We start from the raw sequence: 21,694 nt of genomic DNA on the forward strand, positions 1-21,694 counted from the left end.
CCTCTCCCACAGAGGGTGTCTATTCTACGGCCCACCAGGTACAGGGAAGACCCTTGTAGCACGGGCTTTGGCCAACGAGTGTAGTCAAGGAGACAAAAAGGTGTCTTTCTTCATGAGGAAGGGAGCCGACTGCCTCAGCAAGTGGGTCGGCGAATCAGAACGACAGCTACGCCTACTTTTTGACCAGGTGAGCATGAGTAGGGCTTGCGGTGACAGTGTTACCGCCACACCCGCAGTCATGAGTCATGACTAGGGCAGTTACGGTGACCGTATTACTGCAACACCGGCGGTCATGAGTCATAAACGCTGTCAAATAACACGTGATCGTTTAGTCACGGTAACTAGGCTTCTCCAAGCTCGGATGCTGCTGATGGTTATTAGCAAACTTGCTAACTGCCTGGTACTCAGCACTTTATTGTCCCTCGAATCACTCTGACATCAATGCAAATGGTTTAGAATATAAAATCAAACACTTCATGAGAGCCCAGGAGCTCATGTTGCACAGCATTTCTGTAGGCTATGCAACTGCGTAGAGTTTTTTTAATGGCCTCTATAAAAAAAATAGGAGGATCCCATCAGCTTTATATAGGCTAGGCCTGCTATATTTATTTATCAACTTTCCTAATATTAAGCACATTGCTTTGCTTTACAACAGGACGATAGCCTACCTGGCTGGCATGAAAATGAACCACGGGAAAAGTGTTCTCCATTCGCTATTTAAGTCCGTAGCTGACATGTTTCCCCCCCCCCCATCCTCCTGTTCTGAGACAGGTGCATGATAATGGTCCATTCTGAATCAAAACTCATTTCACACACATGATTTTAAGAGCTGTATCACAACCGGTCGTTATTGGGAGTCCCGTAGGGCGGCGCACAATTGGCCCAGCATCATCCGTGGTAGGCCGTCATTGTAAATAATAATTTGTTCTTAGCTGACTTGCCTAGTTAAATAAAGGTTAAGTAAAAATTATTTAGTATATGTAAAGACAACATTAAATGAAGAATATCCTGCTGTGTGACATTAGCCTATCACTTGTGTATGATGTATTATCACTTGTGGATGATGCCCAGCATGTGCAGTTTTGTGACTTTTTTTCACCTCATGTAGCCTTGCCCATAGGCCTATATGTTTTGATACGATTTATATCACAACTAAAGTCACCAAATAGGCTCTACACTGTTTGTAAAGCTTAACTGGCATACATACGCGGTGCCTGAGTTAAGTTTGGGGAAGATCATTTTCACCATAAAAATGCATCTTTATTATAAAAAGTGTTTTCCCGCTAATTGATTGCATTTTGGAACATTTGTGCTTATAGGATATTGCCGTATGTGCAGTGCTGCGCTTATAATGTGAAGAAATAGCCAGTTGATCAATATTTTAAGCTAAATGTTCTGATCTGTTGCATCGGCTTTTAAATTTTTTTGAGGCGAGTATTCATTTGGGATCTATTGCATCCCACAACTGTCCCAGACTATGTTTGGAATATTTATTTATTGCACAGAAGGACAAGTAGAATAGAATTGGTCAACCTTTGTACTATGGGGGATAGTAGATTAAAACAGGCCAGTGATTCTCCTGTTCATCTTGTTGGCTGACGAAAAGTAAATGTGGACAGTTCTAATATCTTCAATATGCGCCTCGGAATTCTATATGAGGTGCGTGCGCATTTGCGTCCCCGATGTCTCTCTTCACTTATAGCCTTAGCTGAGATGCCTGTGAGAAGATCTGATCACATGACGCGCATTGGCTAATAAGAATTGAGTTAGCTGAGAGTGCCCTGTGAGTGAGTTTTTTTGGAGCACGGCAGCCGGGAGAAGGGAATTATTATATTCAGCCCAAGGGCAAAATGGCCTCTCTTGGCCACAAAAGGCATGGATTTTTTTTGGGGGCATTATGGCCACACAAGGGGGATGCTGCCAGGAAATTCGAGGCCTGGTGAGAATCTTATCAAGTGCTCGTCAAATTGTGAATGAGAGACTGGCCTGCACAAGAAACATATCAGAGCTCATGCCTTTAATGCAACTTCTTTCAAATCCTCATTCGTCGCATCATGCAGCCTTAGAATGTATAAAAAAATCTAAACATATAGCTCAACGTTTGTATTACAACTGAAGTTGCTAAATTAAGCATTTACCGCTCAACACAGAATAGCCGCATGTGCGCACTTCCTTGGAAATCGCTTGGAGAAAATATTTAATATTATTCAGGTATGTTCAATTGTATTCTTCATACTATAAAATAACACTAAATAATGCCACGGAATTCTAAGCAAATCTTGTCTGCTAAATGAACTAGTGTAGCCCACAGCCATATGGCATAGCCATATCAGGGCCTAACATAAGGACAAGTCAGAGTATGCTATCCTTGAACACTAGCATTTTGTCACACCTGCAATAACATCTGCTAAATATGTGTATGTGACCAATAAAAATGTGATTTGATTTGTTCTTCTGAAATTGGCTATGTTTTCTTCACATCATGTTTCTTTAGACCTGTCTAACAGGCTGACTACACCGCTCGTGTCGCGTGCGCAAGCGTTGCAAAATACATTTTGAAATATATATTATTCAATTATTGCACCCATTCTGCTCGCGTGCGTGCGTCTGAGTTGTCAAAGGCTAAAATAGAAGACAGTTCTATTTGTGATGCAAATCGTGGTGCAAGTCCTGCCTCTCCCATCTCCTCATTGGTTTATAGAAGCAGGTACCATTAGGCCGTTAATGGCCTGGTACTCAGGGCTCTAGTGTCCTTCTAACCACTCTGACGTCAATGTAAATGCAATCGAATATCACATCAAACACTTCTCATCAAAACAGGATCGTGCTTTTAAAACTCACCTCATTGATCAATTTGAAGAAATGTTCAACAGGTTGAAATTGAGTGGAAAACATGGTCGTTGTGGATGTTGTTTCAAAGCCTAACACACTGAAATGGACAGCGCTTTCTAGGGTGATGATTAATTCAATATGTTCATACGCATATTAGAGCTTATGCATAGGCCTATATATGAGCCCAAGCCACCACCCCCCAAAAAAGATAACTAGATGAAAAGGATTGGGCCCTTATACAGTGCATTCGGAAAGTATTCAGACCCCTTTTCCACATTTTTCGAAAATGTATTAAATCGATTTTTCCCCCTGATCAATCTACGGTACACACAATACCCGATAATGGAAAAGCAAAAACTGTTTGTATTTTTAGCAAAAAAATAATTATTCAGACCCTTTACTCAGTACTTTGTTGAATCATCTTTGGCAGTGATTACAGCCTTGAGTCTTCTAGGGTATGATGCTACAAGCTTGTCACACCTGTATTAGGGGAGTTTCTCCCATTCTTCTCTGCAGATCCTCTCAACCTCTGTCAGGTTGGATGGGGAGTGTCGCTGGACAGCTATTTTCAGGTCTCCAGAGATGTTCGATTGGGTTCAAGTTCGGGCTCTGGCTGGGCCATTTCAGAGACTTGCCCCGAAGCCACTACTACTTTGATTGGTAGAGTGCTGCAGAGATAGTTGACCTTCTGGAAGGTTCTACCATCTCCACAGTTGAACTCTGGAGCTCTGTCAGAGACCATCGGGTTCTTGATCACCTCTCTGAACAAGGCCCTTTTCCCCCGATTGTTCAGTTTGGCCGAGCGGCCAGCTTTAGGAAGAGTCTTGGTGGTTCTAAACTTCTTCCGTTTAAGAATGATGGAAGACATTGTGTTCTTGGGGACCTTCAATGCTGCAGACATTTGTTGGTACTCTTCCCCAGATCTGTGCCTCGACACAATCCTGTCTCGGAACTTTATGGACAATTCCTTTGACCTCATGGCTTGGTTCTTACTCTGACATGCACTGTGCCTTTCCAAATCATGTCCAATCAATTTAATTTCACCACAGGTGGACTCCAATCAAGTTGTAGAAACATCAAGGATGATCAATCAAAACAGGATGCACCTGAGCTCAATTTTGAGTCTCATAGCAAAGGGTCTGAATACCTACTTAAGCTATTTCTGTTATTTGGAATACATTTTTATATGTAAATCTAACGTATTGGACCTTTTTCAAATTATAACTTTTACGCTCAACATCGCCACTTCATATGCGCACTCACTCCAGGAATGGAAAAAATATACTTTCTATTTTATTCAGCTAAGTTCAATTATATTCTTCTTACTATAACATCATGTAATATAAAATAATGGCACGGGACTTATGAGCCTATCTTGTCTGCTAAATGAACAAGCCTAAGGCATGGCGCATTGCCAGATATCATACAGTAGGCCAACTCGTATTCTGTTCTTCCAAAAAACTTTTTCTTCATATCATGTTTCTTTAGAACTGCCTAAAATAAAAAATGCATTAATTGTGATGGTACACATTAAATAGATTTATTAGGCTTTTTAAATTGCAGATGTTCCAAAGGCGCGCATGCGTAGAGGCCTGGATACGCTAAATGTTTTTGTTAACAGTCAATTACTGTGAGACCAGCAGTCTTTTGCATGACAATAACCGCCTGACAAAATGTTATGACCGCCACAGCCCTAGGCACGAGCCAAGGCTTATCAGTTGGACAGTGTCAGGTAAGGTATTTAATAAATAATTCCCTATCTGTTTATATTGTGCTTACTTGGTCCAGTTGCCATCCAGAATACTCTGTGTTCAGGCTAGCTTATGCTCCTCTAGCCCAGACTTATGTCGTGTGTTCTGCTCTCTTCCAGGCGTACCTGATGAGGCCCTCTATAATCTTCTTTGATGAAATAGACGGGCTGGCCCCAGTGCGCTCCAGCAGACAGGACCAGATACATAGGTACTATATGAACTTGGAGTATCTGTTAGACATCTCCATTTGATGATGGTCTCTGACAATCAATAATGAATGTGAGTGATCAGTTTTTAGTAATGGTTTGACCATACTCTCTCCCTATCCCTCTCTCCCTCCCTTCTTTAGCTCCATAGTGTCCACTCTGCTGGCGTTGATGGATGGCCTGGACAGCCGAGGGGAAATCGTGGTGATCGGTGCTACCAATAGGCTGGACTCCATAGACCCTGCTCTACGGAGGCCTGGACGCTTTGACAGGGAGTTCCTCTTCAACCTGCCTGACAAGAAGGTGAGGAAGTTGCAATTATGTATAGGATTATGGCATGATGAATACACTATGAAATACATTGTTGGTACTTGTTTTATACTGTAATCTTAATAATTTAAGTCTGGCTGTCATAGTATACTGAACAAAAATATAAACGCAACTCAACAATTTCAACGATTTTACTGAGTTACAGTTCATGGAAGAAAATCAGTAAATTTAAATACATTTGGTAAGCCATCATTTATGGATTTCACATGACTGGGCAGTGGCGCAGCCATGGGTGGGCCAGGGGCGCAGCCGTAGGCCCACCCACTGGGGAGCCAGGTCCAGGCAATCAGAATGAGTTTCTCTACAAAAGGGCTTTATTACAGACAGAAATACTCCTCAGACAGTCCTGCAGGTGAAGAAGCCAGATGTGGGGGTCCTGGGCTGTCATCGTTTGAGGTCGACCGATTAATCGGAAAGGCCGATTTTAATTAGGGCCGATTTTAATTAGGGCCGATTTCAAGTTTTCGTAACAATCGGAAATCGGTATTATTATTATTATTATTATTTTTACACCTTTATTTAATTGTTATTTAGCTAGGCAAGTCAGTTAAGAACACATTCTTATTTTCAATGACGGCTTAGGAACGGTGGGTTAACTACCTTGTTCAGGGGCAAAGCGACAGATTTTTACCTTGTCAGCTCGGGGGATTCAATCTTGCAACCTTACAGTTAACTAGTCCAACGCTCTAACCACCTGATTACATTGCACTCCACGAGGAGCTTGCCTGTTACACGAATGCAGTAAGCCAAGGTAAGTTGCTAGCTAGCATTAAACTTATCTTATAAAAAACAATCAATCAATCATAATCACTAGTTAACTACACATGGTTGACGATATTACTAGTTTATCTAGCGTGTCCTGCGTTGCATATAATTTATGCGGTGTGTATCGTTTCTCCAATGTGTACCTAACCATAAACATCAATTTCTTAAAATCAATACACAGAAGTATATATTTTTAAACCTGCATATTTAGCTAAAAGAAATCCAGGTTAGCAGGCAATATTAACCAGGTGAAATTGTGTCACTTCTCTTGCACGCAGAGTCAGTGTATATGCAACAATTTGGGCTGCCTAATTTGCCAGAACTTTACATAATTATGACATAACATTGAAGGTTGTGAAATGTAACAGGAATATTTAGACTTATGGATGCCACCCGTTAGATCAAATATGGAACGGTTTTGTATTTCACTGAAAGAGTAAACGTCTTGTTTTCGAGATTATGATTGTTTCCGGATTCGACCATATTAATGACCCAAGGCTCGTATTTCTGTGTGTTATGTTATAACTAAGTCTATGATTTGATAGAGCAGTCTGACAGCGGTGGTAGACAGCAGCAGGCCTGTAAGCATTCATTCAAACAGCACTTTAGTGTGTTTTGCCAGCAGCTCTTCGTTGTGCTTCAAGCATTGCGCTGTTTATGACTTCAAGCCTATCAACTCCCAAGATTAGGCTGGTGTAACCGATGTGAAATGGCTAGCTAGTTAGCGGGGTTTGCGCTAATAGAGTTTCAAACGTCACTCGCTCTGAGACTTGGAGTGGTTGTTCTCCTTGCTCTGCATGGGTAACGCTGCTTTGAGGGTGGCTGTTGTCGATGTGTTCCTGGTTCGAGGCCAGGTAGGAGTGAGGAGAGGGTCGGAAGCTACACTGTTACACTGGCAATACTAAAGTGCCTATAAGAACATCCAATAGTCAAAGGTATATGAAATGCAAATGTTATAGAGAGAAATAGTCCTATAATTCCTATACCAACTACAACCTAAAACTTCTTACCTGGGAATATTGAAGACTCATTTTAAAAGGAACCACCAGCTTTCATATGTTCTCATGTTTTGAGCAAGGAACTTAAACGTTAGCTTTCTTACATGGCACATATTGCACTTACTTTCTTCTTTGTTTTTGCATTATTTAAACCTAATTGAACATGTTTCATTATTTATTTGAGGCTAAATTGATTTTATTGATGTATTATATTAAGTTAAAATAAGTGTTCATTCAGTATTGTTGTAATTGTCATTATTACAAAAAAAAAAAAAAAGTGGCCGATTTTAATCGGTATCGGCTTTTATGGTCCTCCAATAATCGGTATCGGCGTTGAAAAATCATAATCGGTCGACCTCTAGTCGTGGTTAAACGTGGTCTGGTTGTGAGGCCAGTTGGATATACTGCCAAATTCTCTAAAATGACGGCGGCGGCTTATGGTAGAGAAATTAACATGTAATTCTCTGCCAACAGCTCTGGGGAACATTCCTGCAGTCAGCATGCTAATTGCACGCCCTCTCAAAACTTGAGACATCTGTGGCATTGTGTTGTGTGTTAAAACTGCACATTTTAGTGGCCTTTTATTTCCCCCAGCACAAGGTGCACCTGTGTAATGATCCTGCTGTTTAATCAGCTTCTTGATATGGCACACCTGTCAGGTGGATGGATTTTCTTGGCAAATAAGAAATGCTCACTAACAAGGATGTAAACAAATTTGTGCACATAATTGGACAGAAATAAGCTTTTTGCGTATGAAACATTTCTGGGATTTTTAAAAATCTTGGCTCATGAAACATGGGACCAACACTTTACATGTTGTTTATATTTTTGTTCAGTATATGTTTTTGTAGTTTTATCCTTTCAGTGTGTGTTCCAGCCGCTCCTGTGCGAGCGTGTACAACACACATTAGTCCCAGCCTAGTGGTTTGTCTGCATGTGTCAGTCAAAGCCCAGTTGTGTGTGTGTGTGTGTGTGTGTTTGTCAGTCTCAGCCCAGCTACTTGTGTAGTCCAACCGCAGTGGTGTGTGTTTGTGAGTGACTGACTGTGTGCGAGTCCCAGCCTAGCGGTGCATAGCAATCCCCTCTACCCGTTGAGCTGTCTAATTGGTTGACTCCTGTCGTTTGCCCTCACAGTGAGATTCTGAATAATCAAAGCCCAGTCTGTTTGCTTCTGTCAGCAGAGAGACACACAAATACAGAGACACTCAGCCGGCAGACCTCAGCAGAGAGAGACCTTGCTGATCAGAAACCCACTGTGGTGTGAGCAGGGTCGATAGTGACAGTTTTTTTTTTATAGACATATTTTTCTTTTTCTCTCCATCCCTATATTTCTCTCGCTCTTTGTCTGTCGGTGTTGTCTGTCTCTCTCTTTCTTTGTATTATTCTCTAGGCCCGAAGACAAATCCTTGAGATCCACACGCGGGACTGGAATCCTAGACTGGCTGAACAGTTTGTAAATGAGCTGGCGGAGAAATGTGTCGGTAGGAGACAAACTCACATTTTATTAACGTTTACAACTACAACATTTTATGCTTAGTCTACTTCGGTTTATTCATTTAACCCCTCCACTCCCCTGTTCCAGGTTACTGTGGCGCAGACATCAAAGCACTTTGCACAGAGGCGACCCTGGTGGCACTGCGGCGTTGCTACCCCCAGATCTACGGCAGCAGTGTTAAGCTGCAGCTGGATGTCAGGTAACCATGCAGAGGAGAAGCAAACTGAAAGAATAACAAAAACATAGTAATAGACTGGAATCAATTGTCTTGTCTGTATGGGGTGAATCCTATCTTCCATTTAAGTTACAATTCATGCAGTCTCTCCCATTGACATCAAAGCATGACTAAGTGAAAATTTGATTTAAGTGGCGGTTAGAGTTAGCCGTTAAATGTGTTTAATATGTGGACACTAAATTTCCCTTTTGGATCAAGTATTGATCAATCTTATCTGTGTCCAACAGTACCATCGTGCTGGGGCCTGGGGACTTCAGCCATGCTCTGCGGACCATCGTCCCAGCTTCCCAGAGAGCCCAGGCTCCTCCAGGCCGAGCCCTGGCCCCCAACATACGCCCCCTACTAGCAAACACACTGGCCACGGTGCTGGAGGTCCTGCTCCGAGTCTTCCCCCACGCAGAAACACAGCACATGGAGAGTAGAGGAGGTAATGTGTTTATCTTTCTTCTTTTGCCTCTCTCTCTCTCTCCCTCTCTTTCCTGGTAGCTAGGGTCACAATTAGCTCTTTTTTCCCTAGGATTTATTCAAACAACAATGGGTAGGCAAAGCAGGTTTTCGAAAAGTTCGTTCGAAGTATTGGTAGAAACTTTCATCAGGCACTGTTTGAATGAACACTTTCTGAAGCCTTTTACAAAAACCTTCCCAGTTAAATGTTGACTGCGAAGTAGGCCTACCTGGCAGAATATCATGATTTGTATCATCGCGGGGCATTTGTTTAGCAAACTCTGCCATCACATGTAGCCTACATTGTACAGTAAAAAAACACCGCTAGCCAAACACAACGGCCTCTTGCTAGGTGTGTTGTTGAATTAAAGGGCAACTGCACCCTCCATCTTTTTATTTATTCTTTCCAGACCTCAAAAGTGGGCTCCTGATTTGGTTGAAGCATTGTTGTGGACTTAGAACATCCCATTTGTGTAGTTTTTCTATAAGAAAAGTTTTTTATTTTTTTATTTTTTTTGAGTGAAAACCTGAAAAAATAGGGGAACCTGGAGAAACTGAACGGGGAACACGTAATTTACCAGAAGATCGAACAGATTTTATAGGGCCCTACAACTGTCAAACTTACTGTTTGTAATCGCTAACAATAACAACCTTTTTGAGATTGCGGCAAGGTTGTATTTTGTAATTTTTTCCCTCCAAACAATTAATGGAAATATGATATTGTCAAGTTAAAATGTAATTACTTACTTACGTTGGTCATTATCGGCTATAGCAGGGTTCCCCAATAGGCATCCCGTGCGCGATTTTTATTTTCAGAGCTAAATTAATAAGTATACTGGCCCAACACCCATTGTATCCATCTCTGTGTGTCTCTCTGTGTTTCTCTCTGTGTCTCTCTCTCTTTGTCTGTCCTCTCTCATTGTTATTATTTATTTTTTAAATCGTTTTCATTGTTGGATGTATGACTGCAAAATCACCAGGAAATCAGCTCTGTGTGATTTAATTTTGGAAATCTGTTCCCAAGGATTCCCATGCATAAATAGAGGCATATGTGATCACATCTCAATGTAGGCTAATCAAGTGTTGAAATTATTTGGTTTTCGTCAAATACTATATCTGTTTGGGATTCTTGCCGTCAAGTTGCAGTTTACAAATGATTTCAAACTATGTTCCCCCCCGACCATTTGCTCAAGGAAAAATCGTCCCACAGATGAATGTAATTCGGGACCCCTGGGCTATATCCATCTTGCTCAGCCCGCTAAATTACATTTAAATTATGTGTGCATCATCTGCTTTCCCGGGCCAGTAATCTTTTCATTCGGGCCAGTATCTTTCAGTTGGCACTGGCCTGGTGTGCCACTGGCAAATTTTCCTGAATGTCAAGCACTGCAAGGGCATGCTAATTTAAGATGTTTAGTCATTATTAGCCTGGTTCTGTATGGAATGCAGGTATATTATGGGACAAAGGTCAGGTCATTATTGGTGTTTAGTGGCAAAACATTGGTGCCGTCAACTGAAAAAGTTGGTAGCACCAGTGGAAAAAGTTACTCTAGAACCCTGTTGAGACATTTAGGGAGGAAGGTGTGCTATCTCCCTAATAAACCACGATGTCTCCTCTAACACTAGAGCTTTCTCTAGCCTTTATTCTTGCTGGAAAGGCCTGTTAATTAGGCCATGCCTAGGCCTATATGCATTTTGATCTATTACCTCCATATTTTTGTATGTCTCAACATCATTTTATTTCACACACACTTTGTCTGACTGACAGTATTTCCTCCTGTCCTTCCTTCCTCCGAGCTAGACGTTGACAATCACCTGCTAGAGGAGGTCAGTGAAGAGGAGACGGATGGAGCAGCTCCCTCCATCTACAACCTCCAGCCGGGATCCCCAAAGACACACACACATCCCTCTACGGCACACACACCCTTCCTACACTTCACCATGTGAGTCTGACTACAGAACACGCAGCAAGCCTTTACCCCGTGTTTTAATGCCACCTTATGGCAACAGGTAGAATGACAGTCAAACCACAATTCACTCCTGTCATCAATATATATATATATTTTTTGTCCGCTCAGATTTTTACCTTGTCAGCTCGGGGATTCGATCCAGCAACTTTTCGGTTACTGTCCCAACGCTCTAACCACTAGGCTACCTGCCGCCCCCAATACAGGCCAGGGAAGATTAATGTTCTCTATTTTATTCAAGTCGATCTAAGAGGCACTTTATCTTATCTAGACGGCCAATATGTTCAAAGATGATTAGTGTTTCACGGTATACTGGAACTTGTGTACTTTTTCAATATTAGAACATGAAAAACGGTTCAGTACTAGAATCTTTGTTACTTTCGGTACTTCTGTCATGTGTCTCACGTTGTATAAAGATTGAGAGGATCAAGTCTATCAACGTCGCTGGTGTCCTCTTTATAGCACGAGCTCACCGTGCATGCCTATTGCCTGCTCTACTTACTCATTGCTAGAGCTAGCTATAGACCAGGGATGGGTGTGCCCCCCTTTTGAAGGCCCTCGGATTAAAAATACATAAATTAGGAACTGTCGGTCTCAATTTACTGTTGCGTGTTAGAATAGTACAATACACAAGGTTCAATATTGAAATTTGGTTGTTGATCAGCAGTTTTTGTCAGTCACTGATGGTCACTCAATTAGCCCATGTCAGCTAACATTTTTTAGATTGGTAAATTAGTCTTGCGAAAATTAGTCTTGCGTCCAGCTATCTAAACTTGTAGTAATCATGGTCGTATTACCCGCCGGGGGCCCCCATTTAATTTTGTTAGTCAGTCCAACTCAGATATCATATTAAAAACTGAAAACAGTTCTCCCCTCCCTATTGAAAAATGTGTAGAATTGCAGGAAATTAACTGTAAAACAGTACATTTTTCTCCACCAATGGCTAAATATAAACTTGTTTTAAACCTGCAAAGGTTTGCTTTACGTCCCATGCAAACATTTGTAGAATTGCACAAAATTAACTCTTAACTGGGTATGCAGACCTACGAGCAACTGAGGCCCCTCATGATCAGTTCAGATTTCTTGTGGCCCCCACCCCCATCAAAGTTACCCATCCCTGCTCTAGACTGTCCTGGCTACATCATGTTAGCTCCCCATTCATGCTCCACTGAAGTTGACACACTTGAATAATGGAACACGGCATGTTGAAACTATTACTGCTCATACTATAGGCTAGAACACCTAACAATGGACGAAGACACCAGTAGCTTCCAGCTTTGTAGGCTTACTTTCCTTGCTAGCTTACAACTGAAGCTAACAACAATTCACTACCCTTGTACTTTGTGATAATATGCAATATGTTTTTGATCAGTACAATTAAATAAGTCCCAAATTGAAGGGAAACATATTGTCACCTGTAGCCCCATGAAATCAGCCAAAACAAGCTCAATAACACAATGCATTCACCTGTATTGTCTAAGCTACATCTTGATTAACCCAGTTTATCAATAGAGATTTACTATTCAAATTAATTATTACCGTTATGTGGTTAGATTTGTTTTGACCAAAGTCAAAATGATTGTATAATTGATTCATTAATGCGTATACATTACTGTCTCTGAAAAAAATGTCGACCTCAAACATTTCAAATGTAATGATGTTGAACTCAAGATGCCTAACGATTAAAACAGAGCAGTAGCAGAGTTTCTATCCCGTGATGCCAGGTTTGTGGGTTTGTTTCCCACGAGGGACCAGTACAAAAAAATGATGAAACATGTAATTGTGACTGTCTAATACAAACATTTTTTATTTTTTTTGCTGTGATATTGGTATCAAATAAAAAAAAATATTTATGGAGATTATAGTCCTTTAACAGTTTTATCAAACCTTAAATGTAAGAACACATTTAAAAGATAGAAGCTGATTCCCCTTCTCTTTTCCTCCTTCCAGATCACCCCTTCACCAGCCCACGTCGTACCGGCCCCGCCTGCTGCTGGCGGGCCCCCCCGGTTCGGGACAGAGTTCTCACCTGGCCCCTGCTGTGTTACACCACCTGGACAAGCTGTCTGTCCACCTCCTAGACTTGCCCACACTCTACTCTGTCAGCGCCAAGACACCCGAGGAGTCCTGCGCTCAGGTAACACGCATGCATGTGTACCCACACACCCTTATCACACATATCATTGCATCTGTTTTAGGCCAGAATATACTCATCGCAAATGTATGATGTCTGGCTGTGTGTGTTCCAGGTGTTCCGTGAGGCGTGTCGGAGCGTGCCCAGTGTGGTGTTCATGCCCCACATCTGTGATTGGTGGGATTCGGTCAGCGACACGGTGAAGAACACCTTCTTCTCTCTACTCCAGGACATCCCCTCTTTCACTCCCCTCCTCATCCTCGCCACCACAGAGACGTGCTACACACAGCTACCACAGGAGGTAGGCTAAACACACACAAGTCCTTCATCATATTTCCTCTCACTCCACCTCTCCCTTTGTCTCTTCTCCTTCTGTCTCTCTCCCTAAATCTGTCAATCCCTTCTCCGACTATGCAGAGTGCCATCTCTGAGTTAGTCCGCTCATCGGGGATTAGAATAGGAATAAAGAAAGAACCAAATTAGATATTTATGAGCACCAGCGCTGTTTAAAGCTTATTTGTCTTTTTTGTGTTAATGTGACTCAAACATTACAACAAAATAGTTGACACGTTATAAATCGCTCTCTAAGGTCTGCAGTGACTGACATGACAAGGAGAACTTCTGATGCACTACCCAATTTCGAAATTGCACCTTGTGCATTCTACTATTACAACTTTCAAGAGTAAGTTGAATGTCCGCTCCCCCCCTCTGTATCTGTGTGCGGCTCCCTCCCCCTCTGTATCTGTGTGCGGCTCCTTCCCCCTCCCTGTATCTGTGTGCGGCTCCTTCACCCCCTCTGTATCTGTGTGCGGCTCCTTCCCCCCTCTGTATCTGTGTGCGGCTCCTTCCCCCCTCTGTATCTGTGTGCGGCTCCTTCCCCCTCCCTGTATCTGTGTGCGGCTCCTTCACCCCCTCTGTATCTGTGTGCGGCTCCTTCCACCCCCTCTGTATCTGTGTGCGGCTCCTTCCCCCCCCTCTGTATCTGTGTGCGGCTCCTTCCCCCCTCTGTATCTGTGTGCGGCTCCTTCCCCCCCTCTGTATCTGTGTGCGGCTCCTTCCCCCCCCTGTATCTGTGTGCGGCTCCTTCCCCCCCTCTGTATCTGTGTGCGGCTCCTTCCCCCCCCTCTGTATCTGTGTGCGGCTCCTTCCCCCCCCTGTATCTGTGTGCGGCTCCTTCACCCCCTCTGTATCTGTGTGCGGCTCCTTCCCCCTCCCTGTATCTGTGTGCGGCTCCTTCACCCCCTCTGTATCTGTGTGCGGCTCCTTCCCCCCTCTGTATCTGTGTGCGGCTCCTTCCCCCTCCCTGTATCTGTGTGCGGCTCCTTCACCCCCTCTGTATCTGTGTGCGGCTCCTTCCCCCCCCCTCTGTATCTGTGTGCGGCTCCTTCCCCCCCCTCTGTATCTGTGTGCGGCTCCTTCCCCCCCCTCTGTATCTGTGTGCGGCTCCTTCCCCCCCCTCTGTATCTGTGTGCGGCTCCTTCCCCCCCCTCTGTATCTGTGTGCGGCTCCTTCCCCCCCCTCTGTATCTGTGTGCGGCTCCTTCCCCCCCTCTGTATCTGTGTGCGGCTCGCTTCCCACCTCTGTATCTGTGTGCGGCTCCTTCACCCCCTCTGTATCTGTGTGCGGCTCCTTCCCCCCCCTCTGTATCTGTGTGCGGCTCGCTTCCCACCTCTGTATCTGTGTGCGGCTCCCTCCCCCCCTCTGTATCTGTGTGCGGCTCCTTCACCCCCTCTGTATCTGTGTGCGGCTCCTTCACCCCCTCTGTATCTGTGTGCGGCTCCCTCCCCCCCTCTGTATCTGTGTGCGGCTCCCTCCCCCCCTCTGTATCTGTGTGCGGCTCCCTCCCCCCCTCTGTATCTGTGTGCGGCTCCCTCCCCCCCTCTGTATCTGTGTGCGGCTCCCTCCCCCCCCTCTGTATCTGTGTGCGGCTCCCTCCCCCCCCTCTGTATCTGTGTGCGGCTCCCTCCCCCCCCTCTGTATCTGTGTGCGGCTCCCTCCCCCCCTCTGTATCTGTGTGCGGCTCCCTCCCCCCCTCTGTATCTGTGTGCGGCTCCCTCCCCCCCCTCTGTATCTGTGTGCGGCTCCCTCCCCCCCTCTGTATCTGTGTGCGGCTCCCTCCCCCCCTCTGTATCTGTGTGCGGCTCCCTCCCCCCCTCTGTATCTGTGTGCGGCTCCCTCCCCCCCCTCTGTATCTGTGTGCGGCTCCCTCCCCCCCCTCTGTATCTGTGTGCGGCTCGCTCCCCCCCTCTGTATCTGTGTGACCCCCCCCCCCCCCCCGTATCTGTGTGCGGCTCGCTCCCCCCCTCTGTATCTGTGTGACCCCCCCCCCCCCCCCCCCCCGTATCTGTGTGACCCCCGCCCGCTCTCTCAATTCAAAAGGCTTTATTGGTGTGGAAAAGATATGTTTACATTGCCAAAGCTAGTGAAATAGACATGAAACAAAATTAATGAATAAGTTAAAAGAATGTAGACATTGCAAATGTTATATTATTGTCTGTGTACATAGTTAAAGTATGTAAGAGAAAATAAATAAACAGATATAGGTTGTATTTACAATGGTGTTTGTGCTCCACTGGCAACAGGTCACATATTTCTACTGTGGTACTTCACCTAATAGAAATGGGAGTTTATCAAGTTTGGATTTGTTTTCATGTGAAATGTCTATCTCTCTGGTCTCATACAGTTGGCAGGAGGTTAGGAAGTGCATCTCGGTTTCCAGTCTTCCTGTCTTGCTCAGTGTCTCTCCCCTGTCTGTCTCTTTCTCTCTCCTCTCTTTCGCTCTGTTGGTGTCGCGCTCTCTTTTTTGTCACACTCTCTCCTGTCTCTGTCTCTCTCTCTGTCTGTCTATTGGTCTACATTGAGGGTGTTCTGGCACTGGGTTTAGATGGACTTAGTGTGTTGTGTTGTTCTGGCACACATAGGTGACAGCTGTCCTCTCAGCAACACTCCTTGACATGGGGTGTCATCCCTACACAGCCAACAGACCACCACCACTCTTACACTACCAGCATGGGAGAGAAGGAATAGAGAGGGATGGGCAGGGAAAGAACGACGGATGGCGAGAGAGTGACAGAATGAGAGAGGGGGAAGGCAGGTGGTCCCAGCTGCCAGTGTCCCCAGCACATAATAATAATAATAATAATTTATTACATCTTCTATCGTGATTTTCATCATCTTGTAAGAATATGTTGAAGATAATTTCACAATGCAGAGGACGAGAGTACTAATGGTCAATAGGGAATTGTCAATGGAAATAGTTGGTTCAGTTCAACAGCTGTTTAGAATCTGTGGAATAGCAGTCCTGAACTCAGAGCTATGTGTGCCATGTTTTCATTGGTCTGTACATTGAGTCTGGAGCAGGATACTTGTTATTTGGCCGTTGGCCCAGTTATACTGCAAGGACTTCTGATTTGTCAATCCCAGGCTAGGGTGGGGGGGTTATAAATGTCATGCTGTTTCTTTGTTCTGTGGAGAAAAACTGAGGACAGGCAAGACAGAACATCTGCTTCCCAACATAACATCTATAATTTGTCCTTCTCAAATAAATCTTTTTTCTCCCCCTGATTTGCTTTGGGGTTTGTGTTGCTAGCAATCTCATAGCGCTTCGAATGCAAAAAAGAAACAAGCAATACATCACGAGTAGCCTAGCTATAGTTAGGCCAACCAATAGAGACCAAGTCTTTGGGTGCATGCATCCTCCATGTAAGGGATCCATGCCCTCACAACATCTGGGCTGGAGCTAGGGTGGGTGAGCCGGAGGTAGTGGTGGTACTTTAAGTAATGGAGGTGGGGCGTGGTTAGTGTCTGGTAAGCGGTCTCGGAGGCTGAACACGGTGCTTTCAAGCCGAGCAAGAGGTGGGTAGATGTGGTGGTAGAAGTATGGACGTTGGGGGTTAGAGGTGCCTGTAGGGGGTTTTTGTGCCCGATCCGAGTGACTCATAGCTGGGCTTCAGAGGCAGAGCGAGTCCCAGTGTGTGTGTTCTGGTGGTCTGCCAGCGTTGTCACACCTCTGTAGAATCATCCCTGTCGCTCTCTCTCTCTCTCGCTCGCACGCACGCACACTAATCCCCCACCCGTGGAGCTGGCAGAAGCATGCGGTGGTGGTGATGGCAGAAGTGTGTTTCAAAACGCATCAACAGCAGGCACAACCTCTTCACTTAATCCATGCTATTCTATTCTCAAGAGATTGTAAAGCCAACACAAGTATGGGGGTGAGACCATTGATTAGTTCATCTCCGATCAATAAACCAATCAATGAGCACTAGCTGCTTTTGAAGTACAGCATGTATATGTCTCTGTTGTAAAGTCCTGAGAGACACCATAGATCTCCGCTGTCATTGAAAACAATGGCAACAGACAGTGACGCGCTTTGTTTTAGTTTCTTTGTTTGAGTCCTTTAAAGTGTGAAATGAAGAGTCCATTTTGGGTTCTTAGAAAACAATGGACGCCCTCTCCAATCATGTCGACTGGAGAGGGCGTGAAGGTAATTGCTCTCTTTGTACTAATGTTTTAGCTGACGCAGAGGCCATATTCAAGATGTAATTCAATGGAGCAATTGAGCACGCCACACACAATCAGCAATACCGAATCATCTTCTCTCTATTGTCCCTTTCCCTTTTCAACATTTGTTTATGGATCCATTCATACGAGTCTCATTAAGTGGCAGCCCTCTCACTTGTTCTATAGAGAAAATGAGGAGCTGGGGTGAAGGAGCAAGAAGAGGGAAGGTGAGAATTACGCAGGGAGAGGGCTGGGGAAGCAAAGAAAATTAGGGAGACATGAATACCTTTTTGTAATTTAGCAGACCAGAGGATTGGTTATTCTTCCAGAGCAGTGTAGATGCTCTGCTTGGCTTTACTGCTCTGCTCTACTGCTCCTCAGCCAGAGAGCCCTCTACTCCCTCCCTCTCCTCTGTTCATCCCTCTCTCACTCCACCCATCCCTCCATACCCTACAGCCTTGACCATGCTGGAGTAAAATCATTAGCTGGTGTGTGCTGTGCTCTGTCTCCCTTTCTCCCTGCCTGCCATGCTCCCTTTCTCCTTCCCTCGTTTTCTCCTCTCCTTGTCAAGGAATCTCTGGCCCAGGATGGGCCAAGAAAGACCGGAGAACAGAGGGTGAACGGAGAAAACAAACTTGTCAAAGAACGAGGATCAGTGTGTGGAACTGAGGAAGGCATGGTAGGAAGTGAACAGCAGGCTGTGGAATAGAAGCTGTGTGAGCCCGCCCTCAATGTATTCTGCACAGTGATTGGAAGTCTAGGGTTGTGTACTATACAGTCGTTTAACTATGCCTGCCAGATGAGTAACCTTTCCTGAGACCTGAAGACTTCTCTTAGCTCCCAATATTAAACCCTAGGCTTTAGCTCAGTTGGCTAACGTGGTCTCTAGTCCTGTCACTGACCGGGGTTCAATACCAGGTCGGTAACTTGAGCTGACTCGGCTGTGACGTTTGTATGACCCCCCTGAAATGTCATGACCTTTTGGCCCAACTGAGGTTGTTTGTCTTGTTGAGTCAGTATATTCAAAACCACTTTGAATGCTAGTACAAACTACACGACACGACCAAAAGTATGTGGAAAACTGCTTGTCAAACATCTCATTCCTAAATCACGAGCATTAATATGGTGTTCCCCCCCACCTTTGCTACTAGAACAGCCTCCAGTCTTCTGGGAAGGCTTTCCACTAGATGTTGGAACATTGCTGCTGGGACTTGTTTCCATTCAACCACAAGAGCATTAGTGAGGTCAGGCACTGATGATGAGCCTGGCTCGCAGTCTGCGTTCCAATTCACCCTAAAGGTGTTTGATGGGGTTGAGGTCAGGGTTCTGTACAGGCCAGTCAAGTTCTTCAACACCGATCTCGACAAACCATTTCTGTATGGACCTCGCTTTGCGCATTGGACATTGTCATACTGAAACAGGGAAGGGCCTTTCCTAAACTGTTGCCACAAAGTTGGAAGCACAGAATCGTCTAGGATGTCATTGTATACTGTTGCATTAAGATTTCCCTTCACTGCAACTAAGGGGCCTAGCCGGAACCATAAAAAAAAGCCCCATACCATTAGTCCTCCTCCACCAAACTTTACAGTTGGCACTATGCATTCGGGTAGGTAGCGTTCTCCTGGCAGCCGCCAAACCAAGATTCGTCCGTCGGACTGCCAGATGGTGAAGCGTGATTCATCACTCCACAGAATGCATTTCCACTGCTCCGGAGTCCAATTGGCGGCGAGCTTTACACCACTCTAGCCGACGCTTGGTATTGTGCATGTTGATCTTAGGCTTGACTGCTCGGCCATGGAAACCCATTTCATGAACCTCCCGGCAAACAGTTTTTGTGCTGATGTTGCTTCCAGAGGCAGTTTGGAACTCGGTAGCGAGTGGTGCAACCGAGGACGGACAACTTTTTTGCTTCATCACTTACCGGTTCCATTCTGTGAGCTTGTGTGGCCTACCACTTCACGACTGAGCCGTTGTTGCTCCTAGAGGTTTTCACTTCAAAATAGCAACACTTGTAGTTGACCAGGGCAGAAATCTGAAAAAGACTTATTTGGAAAACTCCCCAGGTGCGCTTGTCATTATTCCTGTACCACACACTAGACTACTGCAACACTCTTGCCCCTGCCACATTGTTGCACAGAAGAGATAAGATGATGTGCAGGTTCGCAGAAAATTTTATTTTATGTTATTTCGTGATTTGTCAAGGACGCACAGAAATTCAAAGTGTGTGGAATTTTTAGGAGAGATTATTTGTTTGCAATATGTGATCTATAGGCTAAGAGCGCTTCATAAGCTGTTTATTGATTGGGGAGATTGAATAGTGTGAGAAGACAACATATTTGGGTACAAAAGACATGGGGTACGAAATCTTTTTTAGCTTAAAGGGGCAGTAGCCTACCTTGGATGTACAATTTACAATTACAGCATTATTTATTCTGCACTTATTCTATTGCTATTTATTCTGTTACCAATCAAATGTACATGTTTTAATAGTATCTTCTGATTACAATTATTATGTCTCATATTTTAAATAAATGCAATTTATTAGCTTCCAAAAGGTAAGTAGGTATCTAGCTGTCCGATAACACATCCTGATTGAATGGCTTGTCCCTCACTTTCTAAAAACCTGCAAATTCAACTCCAGGTATCACAGCAAAATATTTTGTTGCATATGTGATCAAATTGGTCACACGGCTATTTATAGAACATGCTCTCATATTTAATTTGGGACGACGTGGGCGACCCTTTTGTTTAATAGGTTGAAAGCACTGCCGTACTAACTTAATTCAACACCTGTCTGCTGCTACTTCTGAAAATTACAACAAAACTGTCGTCAATATTACATTGGCTTAGCTCTTCAAAACATCAATATTACTTCAATAAAGTCTAGGCAAATCCAAGAAGATTCTTCTAATTCCGTACACCAGACACACATCCATTGGCTATCGCGTAAATGAGCGGGTTCTACTGTTTTTGTTCATATGGTTCTTATTGTCTCTCCCAGGTGAAGTTGATGTTCCAGACGATGTACGGGGAGGTGGTCAGTCTGTCTTCACCTGGAGAGGAGGACAGACGAAGGTTCTTCATGGACCTGCTACTGGTACAGGCTGCTAGAGCGCCATCCCACAGGAGACACAAAGGTACTATGAATTCATACGAGCATGCACACAGACACACAGGATATCACACACGCACATACACACACACATGTAATACTGTATCATATTCTAACCATGCTTTTACAATGCTGTCCTGACACTGTTCTCAGCGGGGTGCTGAGAGAAAAGAGTCATTTTCATCATAGATTTATCTCGCCTTTATGTTTTCTCTCTCCTAACCTAAAGTAGCAGGCAAAAAAGAAACTCCTGAGCGGCATTTCTTTCTTTCTGGTCCTGACGAAGAACAAATAAAACTGTCATGGGAGGTTCTCTTCTCTGCACTGTTGAACCAATCCAGTGAATGTGGAATGGTTAAGATGGAGTGTCGCCTTGTTAACGTCTTAAAGCGGAAGTCAGGCTTTCTCCATTTCCCCTGAAAGCCAGATGCGTTCAGTTGTTAGCAACCCCGCAGACAGTGCCCCTCTCCTGACACACACATTGCTCAAACGCAGTAATCACCGTACAACTCAATACTCTGAGCTGTTGACTCATCGCTAGATTTTTGCTTCACTTGAAAAACATACATTCCTAGATAATTGAATGTGGGCGGGCTAGTAGGAACGCCATGACTTCCATAGCTTCCTGTAGTACTCCACGGCTCTCTCCTGCTACCATACTCTCCTTTCAAACTCTCTCCCCTCCACTCCCTCATCCCTCCATACTCTCCCCTCCATTTCCCCCTATCATTCACCTAACTATTCTCTTCCCCAACCTCCCTTTCCATCTGTTCCTTCTCAGTGTGAGAGAGTGGTCCACCGGGGCTTCCATGATGGCACTCGGCTTTCAAATGGAAATACAGCAAGCAACGGCGATTGCAGCATCCTCATTGATGCAAGGCAGGGGTCCCACACATACACACACGTATTCGGACACACGCGGCTC

General features: G+C 44.5%; 1 protein-coding gene across 2 annotated transcripts in view; it reads left to right on the plus strand.

The window, feature by feature from the left end:
• The window catches only part of LOC129817184 (ATPase family AAA domain-containing protein 2B-like), a 117,635-nt gene that overhangs the window by 19,249 nt on the left and 76,692 nt on the right, over positions 1–21,694 (plus strand). For both annotated transcript variants that reach the window (XR_008753669.1, XM_055872178.1), the window contains exons 11-20: positions 13–187; positions 4,703–4,791; positions 4,933–5,092; positions 8,273–8,363; positions 8,465–8,576; positions 8,840–9,039; positions 10,858–10,999; positions 12,974–13,160; positions 13,273–13,458; positions 20,659–20,794. Coding sequence is in view for 1 of the 2 variants with exons in the window: in XM_055872178.1 (XP_055728153.1) it covers positions 13–187; positions 4,703–4,791; positions 4,933–5,092; positions 8,273–8,363; positions 8,465–8,576; positions 8,840–9,039; positions 10,858–10,999; positions 12,974–13,160; positions 13,273–13,458; positions 20,659–20,794 (1,478 nt within the window). In the remaining variant the exon portion in view is untranslated. The remainder of the gene's footprint in view (positions 1–12; positions 188–4,702; positions 4,792–4,932; positions 5,093–8,272; positions 8,364–8,464; positions 8,577–8,839; positions 9,040–10,857; positions 11,000–12,973; positions 13,161–13,272; positions 13,459–20,658; positions 20,795–21,694) is intronic.

This window comes from Salvelinus fontinalis, chromosome 20 (assembly GCF_029448725.1).
Source record: "Salvelinus fontinalis isolate EN_2023a chromosome 20, ASM2944872v1, whole genome shotgun sequence".
In the NCBI taxonomy this organism is placed as follows: domain Eukaryota; kingdom Metazoa; phylum Chordata; class Actinopteri; order Salmoniformes; family Salmonidae; genus Salvelinus; species Salvelinus fontinalis.